The 12118-nt window shown below is 40.4% G+C and overlaps 1 protein-coding gene across 1 annotated transcript in view; it reads right to left on the reverse strand.

Moving 5' to 3' along the window:
* The window catches only part of SORCS3 (sortilin related VPS10 domain containing receptor 3), a 638451-nt gene that overhangs the window by 143597 nt on the left and 482736 nt on the right, over positions 1-12118 (reverse strand). The window contains exon 7 of the mRNA XM_062214350.1: positions 9638-9756. Coding sequence (XP_062070334.1) covers positions 9638-9756 — 119 coding nt within the window. The remainder of the gene's footprint in view (positions 1-9637; positions 9757-12118) is intronic.

Below are 12118 nucleotides of genomic sequence, written 5' to 3' on the forward strand. Positions count from 1 at the left end.
GACCCCTACAGAGGACATCAAGGAAGACTTTGTAAAGACGGTGCTGCCTAAACTGAATCTGAAAGAATGAGATGCCCTGGCAAAGGGACATTCCAAGCAGGAGAAAAGAAAATATAAGAAAGGCATGTGAGATAGGAAATGACACAATATGTGCATGGAAATGAAAACGGCTGATGTGTGGTGAAGGGTAAGAAAAAACCAAAAAGGCAGGTGGGCAGTAGTGCTGGATACGGGATTCACCTGTGGCTGGTGGGACATGTAGGACCCAGACCAGACAGGCCCTCGAGCGGTAATGTAGAGGAAACGGGATTTCAGTCTATAGGTGATGAGCAGCCAGTGAAGGCAGGAACATTGATTTTCATTTTGAATAAATGACTTTAGAAGTAGGGTTCTGAAGGGATTGGGGAGGGGGTGTTGATCTGAGAGCAAGGAGACCAGTGAGGAAGCTGTTGCAACATTTCAGAAAAGACATGATAAAGGTTTATAAATGATTTCAAATAGCCAAGTGAGGATGGCACATCCCCTTTTTCCTCACATAAATCACCCTGAAGCAAGAGAAAAACAAGAAAGAAAAATGCAAAGTATACACTTCATGAAAATTTAACCCTGAAATATGTAACATATATAGGAAGGGAGCCAAATGCAGTTAAAAAAAAAAAGAACCCGGTACAGACGCAGACAGGTATCAGGGCAAAAATGCCTAAAGCTTCAAATCTTAGATCAAACAAGAAAAGCATAGTTCTCCAAACACAACTCTTCTCAAGGAGGGAAACTAAGTGTCTGTTCCATGCAACCAAGGAAATGTGGCCCACAGGCTGGCAGCAGAGAGAGACAGAGAGGCCTGGGTACAGAAGGAGCCTGGGGGTAGCACTTCCCCAGGAGAATCCACTCCGGAAACAAAGGGCTGAGAGACAGGGAATGTCCCTGAGAACCAGGATCCGGGGTGCTTGTCATACTGAGAAGGAAGCCCTGGTCCAAACCCAAAATGAACTTTCTGAAGCAGTCGGCCATTCTTAAGAAGAAAGCAACAGTTTGAAAAAACAGATAAGAGAAAAACAGCACAAGAATGATAAAATGATATAGGAAAAAGAACAAGAACAGGAAAATCACAAAGAAGACAGAGAACAAAATATGCTTCCATAGAGCAAACGAAACTTGTGAGCACATCTCAATAAAGGAAGAGTTTAACACAGAAATGCCAAGAGCTCAGGCAAGATATGTTGAGACAACAACAAACAGCAGGCATCAGCTGGCAAAGCTCACAAAGAAGTTGAAAGTAGCAAGAAAAAAGAAATAAAGGCAAAAAGGACACTATAAATATTCAAGCAAAATCTAAGTAAAACTGTGATAGTTATCTTAATGAGAAAGCCCCAGAGGCCTAAAGGGTTAAATACTTGTAAAATCCTACAGGTGCTTTCAAAAATACTGTGAAGTAAGCAAGTGCCTCTTGTTGGTTGATGAGTTTATAATTTTAAACATGGCGACTTAAAGTCTTTTGTCATCCATAGTTATATATGATGTGCTGCTCATAAAACTAAAGCGTTGTTGGTTCGGTGTTTAGCTGTCCTCCCATAGGTTCCTATGGACTTTTTCCAGCCACTTTTATTGTATTCAGTACTTTGGGATGGCTCTGTAAACACATGAAGCCAATAATGTATTAACAGTACCAACTGAGAGAAAGTATGGTTAACTGAGGTTACTAAAAACAAAAAGCAATTCAAATCAATTGGCAATCTACAAAAAGAGTTAAAGATTTTAAAAGCTATTATTAAAATTGCTATATTGGTCTACTATGCTATGTAATATGTGTGTACATATTGTATGTCCACATAGGAAATTTTATTAAGAGTTTTATTTTAAATGGCTTATAGATAAGATTGTCCATAAATTTAAGCTGCTAAAATCAATCAAAGATACATTTTAATTTGTGTGACCTGAATCTGTGTATCATATGTTTTAAACGTGTTGGTAGAAAGAAACTAAAAACATTTTAGATGGTTGTGCTTAAGTTTACTGGCTAAACAAACTACACCATGTTAGATATTTAAGAGGTGTTTCCAAATACATGATTCTTAAAATTTATAGAAGGCATTGGACCTTCTGGTAAATGTTTTCTTAAGTTGTTATCTAATGGTTGAAACGGTTTGCTAAGTATTCATGTAATATTGCTATTGTCAGCAAGCGATCTAGGACTCGCTCCCTCATTTCTCTATTCTAAGCCTGACTTGTTCTTTCATTTCTCTATTCTCCTCAAGGTAGGAAACTAATTATATTATAAAGGAATCTGTAGGACGCACAACTTAATCTTTAGACCTTATAAAAGAGATGGCTAACATTTTTCTGTAATAGCATAGCCAAAATAAGAACTTAAATAATAATCTCATAGCTAGATTCACTTCGCCATCAGCAAAGTATACAGTAAGTAGAAAAAACCTCCCTTTCAGACCAAAGGGAAAGAAAGTTTTAAAGTGAGAATATAATTTTCCTCATGGGCATTGTCTACCTTAGAAAAACTACTACAGAACATGCCTGTGACTATAGACTTGTAGTTCAGGCCACCAAAGATTAGAGATGGGACTTGGGCACTCCCTTGACTTGCATCCTCTGGTCTGCTTTAACACAAACCAGGAGGAAAAGAAAGCTAGGCATCAGAAGCAATGGGTGGCAGGCCTATTAATGGCTGATCTGTACAGTGATCTGCCCTCAAGGAGACCCAACAGGCCAGTCCACTGCAGTGGCTTGCAATGTGGTAAGCCTGGGCTTCAGCAGAAGTCAGCTTGTGAAGAGCCCTGGCAGCTCTGCCAAGAGTTGGATCATTGGAAATGGACCTGCCCTGGAGTCGAAGGATGCCCAGGTCAGAGCCATAGATCTTATTGGCTCTAAGCTGAAAAGCCCTTCACTCAGCCCAGCTTCCAAAGTGACCACTGCAGCTGAGGGTATGGTCAAGTAGGGTCAGCAATATTGCAGGCAGAACTGTAAATTTCTTATTAGAGATGCCCCCTGCCTTTACCTGGCCAGCTCTCCTCCCAGGCCAGCCAAGTAATGAAAGTCAACAGAGTGCCTTCCCCTAGGAGGTTCACACCTCCCTTAGGATATACCCCATGTGAAGAGATAGATAGGTCTGGGCCTCTGAATTTACAAGGCCTAAAGCCCACCAGATTATTATCAAGCCCCTTCTGTCAGGTTCTATTTGCCTCTCAATCAGAAAAATTACTTGTAGCTTAGACAGCACCTTTCTTAGCTCCTCTAATAATGACTCTGTCCTTTGTTCTAGACCCTGTCTAGTGCACTTGGGCCTCATTCCTTTGTAATCATAACCTCTACTCTACCACCAATGGCTCTACTCCCAACCTGTGTGTACTGATGGTCCTCTTCCCCACTTAATGCTGTATAATTGTTCAGACCTGGTAAATGCCACTCTTAGGATCATTGGTTACTATCCTCACTCTGTCTTTTATGACCTTGTCTAAATATGATCAGAGTCGGTAAATTTGGAAGGCTTCCATAGCCTTGGCAACTCATGACGACAGCCTAGGATGGTTACTGGCGCCATAAACTAGAGTGTCAATGTGTTGGGTCAACAACAGGAGCCACTGTGCACTTGCTCCTCATGTGGGATCTCTGTCCTTAATGTGCTGTACATTGTGATTTAATGCTATAACTAGTACTCAAACAGTATGTTTCACTTTGTGTTTCTATGTGGGTGCAAACTGTTGAAATCTTTATACTAAATTGATCTTCTGTATATAAAGAGAATTGAAAATTAATCTTGATGCAAATGGAAGGGGAGAGGGAGTGGGAGAGGGGAGGGTTGCGGGTGGGAGGGAAGTTATGGGAGGGGGAAGCCATTGTAATCCATAAGCTGTACACTGGAAATTTATATTCATTAAATAAAAGTTAAAAAAAAAAAGAAATTAAAAAAAATCTAAGTAAAACTGCTTTTATTTCATTCTGCTCAGTGTTTTCAGTGAGTTAGCATTAACTAAGTGCAGGAGGAAATAATGGTTCTCTCTCATTTTCCATGGCTCTGTACACACACTAGGTGTCCTGGAGGAAGGAGGAGGACAGTCAAAAGAATCAAACAGAAATAAATATATGTTTCCAAATAAGCATCACTTAAGCTTTGGAGAAATGAAAAAGGAATATACATTATATCTACTGGATAAAAGGGCCTCATATTCCACAGGAAAGAATCCACACAGTGCGGCCAATCGCAAAGCATACACTACTAAAGTCACTGATATTAACATTAAATAAAGAAGGACTTCAGGTACCAAAGGCAAAACAAACAAAATAACACACAAACACACACACACAAAACACCAAAATTAAAAAAAAATACCCAAAATATCTGAAAATCCAAGACAAATCTCAGAGAAATCTTCAAGAAATTAATGGAGAAAGTTCTCATGAAAAGAAAATGACACATAAATTTTATACCTTGAGAACTGAAATTGAAGTGTAAAGTCAATAGACAAGCATACTTCCAATTTCCAGAGTGAGTCTTTGTTGAAGATATTACTTAAGGAGGAACATTAATCACTAGATAGTGAGTCACCATAGTGAACGAACTGGTAGGGACAGTGGAATGTATCTTTGTATAAAACAAAGAAAAAGAGGCCAGCACTATGGCATAGTAGCATCTCATTTGGGTCCTGGTTTGATTCCTGGCTGCTTCTTTTCCAATCCAGCTCCCTGCTAATGGCCTGAGAAAGCAGTAGAGGATGGCCCATGTGCTTGGGCCCCTGTACCCACGTGGGAGACCTGGAGGAAGCTCCTAGCTCCTGGCTTTGGATCAGCCCAGCTCTGGCCATTGGGACCATTTGGATAGTGAACCAGCAGATGGAAGACCTATCGCTCTGTCTCTCCCCTTCTATCTGTAACTCTGCCTCTTGAATAAACAAATAAATCTTAAAAAAAAAAAAAGATCAAAATAAATGCAGGAACAGCAGGCAGAGCAGAATGTACGTGCTTTAAGGATGTAGTTAGCACAGACTGGGGTTGCAAAGAGGGGATATAATGAGAGATTACAAACACTCACTATATTTTTTCACTTCTTCAGCAGTGCTCCATAAAATATTTAAGGATAACAGAATTATATATTATCATAGAAAGACAAACACCAGGAATATTTGATCAAAATTGAGTGTTGAGAAAATTCCAAGAGGGAAGGAAATGCATGAAAATATACTAATTTAAAAAGTGTTCAAAAGATGAAGTTAACAATACTGCACCCAAATAGAATATTCAGCATGCTAAATAAGGCTAAAAGTATTCTATATGCTTAAAAAGCTCTAAAGCTAAGCAGTAGAAACAGAACCCCAATATTCAACATCATAAAAGAACAGAGGAAAGCAAAGAAAATGGCTTGAACACTTAGAGGTTTTTTAAAGGTGATGATAATCAGACACTAAGAATACACCGTCAGAACTAGGGTGCATCTGTCGTACCTATCAACGCAAATGGTCAGATTCGAAAAAAAAGTGCTGATAAATAACAATGGCGAACAAATGTATAATTTTTAAAAGATTGGTTGATTGATTAATTTGAAAGGCAGAGTGACAGAGAGGAGGAGGGAAGGGGAGGCAGAGGGAGAGGTCCATGGAGGGGAGGGGGAGGGGGAGGGGAGGGAGAGGAGGAGGAGGAGAGAGAAATCCTCATCAGCTAGTTCACTTTCCAAATGGCCACAATCTGAGACTAGGCCAGGCCAAAGCCAGACACCCGGAACTCCATCTAGGTCTCCCAGCTGGGTAGTGGGGACTGAAGTACTTGGGTCATCTGTGGGTGCTCCATTAGCAGGATGCTGGATGGGCAGCAGAGTCGCTGGGTCTGGAATCTGCCTTCTGATGCAGGATGCAGTGTTGCAGGCGGCAGCTTTAACCTGCTGCGCCACAACGCTGGCCCCTGATTTCTGTTTGTACCTGTACTACATGTAGCTGCTAGCCCATGCCCCACTAGCATTCTTTTATTTCATTTCAATCTTATTTAACTTGCACTTCTTAATAGTGAATACAGAGCAGATTAAAATTATGTCTTTGTAGAGCCAGCGCTGTGGCACAGCAGGTTAAAGCCCTGGCCTGCAGGGCCGGCATCCCATATGGGCACCAGTTCAAGTCCTAGCTGCTCTTCTTCCAATCCAGCTCTCTGCTGTGGCCTGGGAAAGCAGTAGGAGATGCTCCAAGTCCTGGGGCCCAAGGGGCCCCTGCACTGCATGCAAGAAGAAGCTCCTGGCTCCTGGCTTAGGATTTGCACAGCTCTGGCCTTTGCGGCCATCTGGGGGGTGAACCAGCAGATGGAAAACCTCTCTATCTGTCTCTACCTCTCTCTGTAACTCTGTCTTCCAAATAAATAAAATAAACATTTAAAAATAAATACATAAACAAATTTATGTCTTTGCAAAAAAAGATGAAGAGAGGAGAGGGAGGAAGGAGGATTGGGGGGAACAGGGGAGTGAAGGAAGTATGGTTGTTGCCTTGGAACTGTTTCCATGGAATGCATAAAATCTGTTCTCTTTATATTAATAAAAATTTTAAAAATAATCAATATTTTTTCTCAAATTGATTGGCCTTTGATTATTTTGTGCCTTGTTAATCCATTCCTCCCCACCTCAATGACACTAAATCACCCTGTAGCATCCAGCACCCTGCCTTTCTCACCTTATCTCCAGACTCTGTAGAGGTCTCATTTACTGTTTCTTCTCTACTCCCCAAACTATAAATATTACAGTCCTTAGGAACCTAGTCTTTGGATCATTTCTTTTTAATATACTTACTCCCATGGTGATTTCATTTTGTGTTTTAAAATGTGCCAAAAGTCTGATTTATATGCTAGTCATGCTCCCTCCCCCACCCCCAAGTGCTCTTGCTCTTGAATCCAGCACCAAACCCATAGCAGCCCATCCCAAATCTCCAGTTGGGGAGCAAGGGGCCAGGGCCTGTCACAGCTGGCTCTGCTCCCCGCTGTGCCTGGTCTTCCTCAATCAGCCTAAGTAAGACAGAAATACCTTAAAGCCCCCCATATACAAGCTCTCATTTATTTTATCCACTGACCTGTTCATCCCCTGATGTATTCTGCAGAAGGGTAAATAGATGATAGTGGAGGACAGATAGAAAGGCAGAGAGCCCATTTCCATAGAACACTACGTTTGCACGCTCTGTTTTAGTGTTTTATAGACACCATTAGCACACATAATCTTCCCTGCAATTCATTGCACAGGTACTGTAATTATCTTCTTTTTACAGATGAATCAAATGAGGCACAGGGCGAGGTCACACAGCTGATCATGGCAAACCACAGGATCTACACAGCGTGCTCCTGCCCATTCTGTGTCATAGTTTGTCATATCTTTGTTTATATGGACATATACATATCATGTGCCATAATATCTATACTACGTGATAGGTACATATGACGTGTCCTAGCTTACCTTCTTGAATGTGCACATACTATGCATACGGTTTCTTTGTCTCCCTCCTGTGCTACATGCCATTAAGGCAGGAACTCTATAGTGCTCCCTACCTCAACCACAGGAGCTAGAAAAGGGGTCTTGAAATGCATAAAACCTCACTAAACAATGGGACCAAAAACAAAACCTAAAAATTGATGTCAGTCCAACATAATAAAAAAAAGAAAGTTTCAGGATAAATGTTTTAAGAGCCTGGATATCTTCATGTAGAGTTACAGAAAGCTTTATGTAACACAAGGAAAAATGAAAAAAAAAATCATCAGAGCATTTTAAATTCTAAGTCATGTTTCCCAGAAATAATCCTGCCAGGTTTAGCATTATGTATAGTATTAGCATGAAGTAAAGAGCAACCAGACTGATAAATTCATCCCTACGCTTCTATGCTGAAACAAGTTAAACAGAGAAAGAGCTAATAGCCTTAACAGGGACCCTAACAATGGGAATGGAAAGAGAGCAAACTCTTGAGGAATAACTAAGAGCAACATCAGCACAGGGTGTGGAGTCATTTAAGTTGGTGACATAGACTGATCTGAAGGTTTCCACCAGATGAGAGAAGGGACACCAGTTCTATCAGGGTCAAGGGCAGCATGTTGATTTTGTTTGACATGCAAAGCACCCATAGTGGAATGTTGAGACGACTGGTAGATATACCAATCGACAGTATGTGATAGAGAGGTGCCTGCTCATGGGCTTGGGAGGCATCAGAACATGGAGACGATGCCCCCAGATGTGGAAATATACAGACAGGGAGCACTGGATGCAGAAGAAAGCAGGTCAAGGGCAGACATCTGGGGAATAGCAAGAACAGTGTATTGTATGTTTCTCACTATAGTTGTATATGTACAAAACTGCCATGGACCTGCCAAGACACAGAGAAAGAAATCTGAGGGTTTGCTGAGAAACAAGGATTTCTGAAGTCATAGAGCCTTTGTCCTTCATTCACTCCTTCGAAATGGTTTCTGAGTAGCTGGTTACTTTTCCTATATTTTACTGGACCTTAAAAATCCACACAACTAAATTGGAGCAAGAAGTAACTGCTACATGCAAAATTTGTCAATACAACAAGTATTCATATAGTACCCATGATTTGCAAATATAGTTTCTTAGGGTCAGAATGAAAGATAAAATGTGTGCATAAAATATGGTCCTTCCCCTTAGCACAACATTAAATTTTGAATGCAGGAGAAAAATTTACTAAGATTTAATAGTTAATAGCTCCCAATGCCCTGTGTCCTACAAGAATGCTATAGAAAATAGAGTTCACAGAAGGGTAACACTGAGCTTGAACTTCATGCAAAGTTTTGCAGAGGAGGTTGGATTCATTTAGACTGAAGGGTCAGTTATTCAGGTGCTAAGATCTCATCAAACTCAAGGAGGCTTCAAAGTTCTAATTTCCTGGAATAAACAGTTTACAAAACAGCTGAGAATAGAAGAGGGGAAAGGCAGAGTGGGGAAAATCAAGGCCACTGTCAACAGTTTGATTTGTCACACACACACACACATACACAGTCACTCACATAGCACCATCTTTTCCTTATAATGTGTTTTTTTTTTTTTTTTGCATCTCCTAATCCACAGAGGTCACAAAAATCAAATCTCAAAAAATGCTTCCCTTATAGCCTCAACATTTGAGTTCTGACCAGTTTTCTCTTAACAGTCAGATTTCTGATTCTTAAAGGGTTGGGGACTTGGGTATTTGAGGGCATTTGAGCACTGGAAAGAGAGAGGAAGATTTAGGGAGTTCTAGACTTTCCCAGCAAGAAAATGCTAGAGATGCTTAATTTATTGGGAACTTTCACTCCCAAGTTAGACAAGTCACTTTGGACAGAAATAGAAGGTGGCTTTGATAAATTACTGAAAGTCAAAGCCCATTAGACATTTGACTTTAAATAACCTCAAACCCCAGCTCAAGACCTAATCATTTCAAGACAGCTCTGTTATCATAAAACAGCAATTCAGCTGAAGGACTCAGTGGGCCACTGACACCCCCTACGCCAGGTACTGACCCATGACACCTTAATTTTACAGCAGAAGACTTGAATCTCTCCATGGGACTGGGGAGAAATAAAGACCCAGCTCCACATCTGCAGTCTTGGGAAAGCAAACCTCGATTCCTAGCAGGCATCTAACGCTCCGTCTACCACCTGCACTGACTGCACTCCCTCTACTCACCTGAATGAAGATGTATTCATCCTGGACCACCAGGGAACTGATGTCAATGGAGCGGGCGAAGGGCCCACTCCGGGTCGTCTCAGCACATTCCTGGATCCTGCAGGTGAGGTAGTGAGCATCTGAAAAGGCAGAGCAGAGCGACACTCAGACACAGGGCAGAGGTGAGCCAAGCTCCCATCATCGACTTTGAAGGGTGTCCACGATGTAACTTACAGTTACCATGAGATTGCACTTTATCTACAAAATGTGTAATGACTACCAAAAATATGGTAATATTTGGTCTAGGTAAGTGAGTGGAAAAAGAGTTAATCAGATATCCTACCAGCGGAAGAGTAAATTGGTATAGCTTTTTGGAAGAAGACAAGTAAAATAGCTATCCAAATTTTAAACAGATATATTTTACACCAGCAATTCTAATGCAAGGGATGTTTTCTAGAGAAAGACATATATTTTCACAAAGAGCCAAGGGCATAGATGTCTACTGTGGCATTGTTCATAGCAGTGAAAAGCTAAAAAGAAGTTAAATGTCCACAAATTAAGGAACATTTAAGTAAGCTAAAATACATGCATACGTCAGAGCACTGTGCTGTAATTAAAAGAATCAGGTAGATACATTTGCATCAACCTGACAGTTTTCCCAGCATGCACTGCTCTACAACTTTTGAATGCATATTTAGCATTATGTGTAGTAAAATCCACTTTATGTTCAAAGAGACCCTTGTCTTCATGGATGCACTGATTTGTGCCAGAATGGTATAATAAAATGTTTGAAAGGATATGGGAGGGTACTTCAAAAAGTTCACAGAAATAGGGAACTAAAAGGAAGTTTATTTGGATACAAGAAATTTTTGAAGACCATATGTAGCTTTTTTCACAATATAATATTTCCCATGAACTTCTTGAAGACCCTGTATATATCAAAATTTACTATGATTACCTTTAGGTAAAGGAACTGGATTAACGAAATAGAATTGAAGTAAGCCCTTTGATTTTTTACATTATGTGCCCCTTTATTATTTTTACAATAAGAATACATTCATTTATTTCTCAAGTAATATTTACAAGGCTTACATAATTAGTTATAAAATCATCTAAAAGTCACAACAGCTCACCACATCCCATCAAACAGCCCCCATCATATGTGGCAGCGGCCACAGGTCAATAGGAAATCCCTAGCTCTGAAAGGCATTCTGACAATACCCAGAGTCATACAAAGAAAGACAATCCATTCAGCTATTTGCTCCTTACGGAAAAACTACAAGTGAGTCTCTGTGAAGAAATCCTGGTGTACACTTGCTTAAACATTGTTATTTTTCGTTTTATGAAACTTAGTCAAAATGAAAAGTGGGGATCACTCAAATATTAAAAGCATAAAAGCCTGTATCATCTCATACCACATGCCTTGTTAGGTGTGTCTATCTACTGCAATTGTTCACTTGAATGTGTGCACAGATGTCAGAGACTACAGCAGAAGAGATGGTAGGCAGCAGAGATCAACAAAGGCAAAAGGTTTAAAGAAGAAAAATTTTAGAGCAAGTTGAATTTAAAATAAGGGCACTTTAATGCTGCTTATATTTGATTAACTTATTCATTTATTGATTCAACAAGTACTTCTTGTGCACATACTATTTAGTAGATACCATTTATGTACTAGGAATACAGTAATGAATAAAAAGATTTTCTATTCTCAGACCTACCATATACGAAGAAGCTTATTCAAATTGAGGTAGCTAGTTATTACACATTAATTTAAATGAATACTTAAAAATATACTCATTTAACACAGAAACAATTTGGTGGGAAATGAATTCATTATGCATTGTGCATACCTACTTCTTGAATGTCCATATATGAGCAGAGTCTATTTGCTTTGAAAACTATAATCCCAAATGCCTGACACTGATTTTCCTCTCTCTCTCTCCATCAGCAGTCTTATCATCTTCCCAGTAGCTCAAGCCTCTTAACTTTCCTTTCTTCTACATCCCATCTAATCCATTTGCCTCCTGAGCCTGGATAATTCTGTGAAGTGTTTCCAGAGTCTCCCCTCTTCTCTCTATCACTTGTGCCACATGCCTGGGAAACTCCAACACATCTTTCCTCCTGTTATACCCACTTCATAACTGGATTCATATGGATGCTGGACTGGGAACTGGAAGGAATCAAGGCAAGCAGCCAGATTCATCTCTAAGCCGGGGACCCAGCTAACACCTCCTAGTAACAAAACTACCAACACTACTGAGTGCCTTGAACCCACGTCCAAATATCTTACTGTGCTGGAACAAAAGGCCTTTCACAACTAGCCCAATAAACTAACGGCTGAGGTGTCAGGCAAATCACCTATGACAGCAAAATGAGTTGGGGTAAGACGATCAATGGCAGCTGCTGCACGGTCTCAGGGAGCATAGTAGGGGCCTCATTAAAAGGGCAAACATGTGTCTCTTTAAGGGCAGGGGGTGCTGCTTCTCCCTTCTAGTACATCAC

Source organism: Lepus europaeus, chromosome 17 (genome assembly GCF_033115175.1).
Source record: "Lepus europaeus isolate LE1 chromosome 17, mLepTim1.pri, whole genome shotgun sequence".
In the NCBI taxonomy this organism is placed as follows: domain Eukaryota; kingdom Metazoa; phylum Chordata; class Mammalia; order Lagomorpha; family Leporidae; genus Lepus; species Lepus europaeus.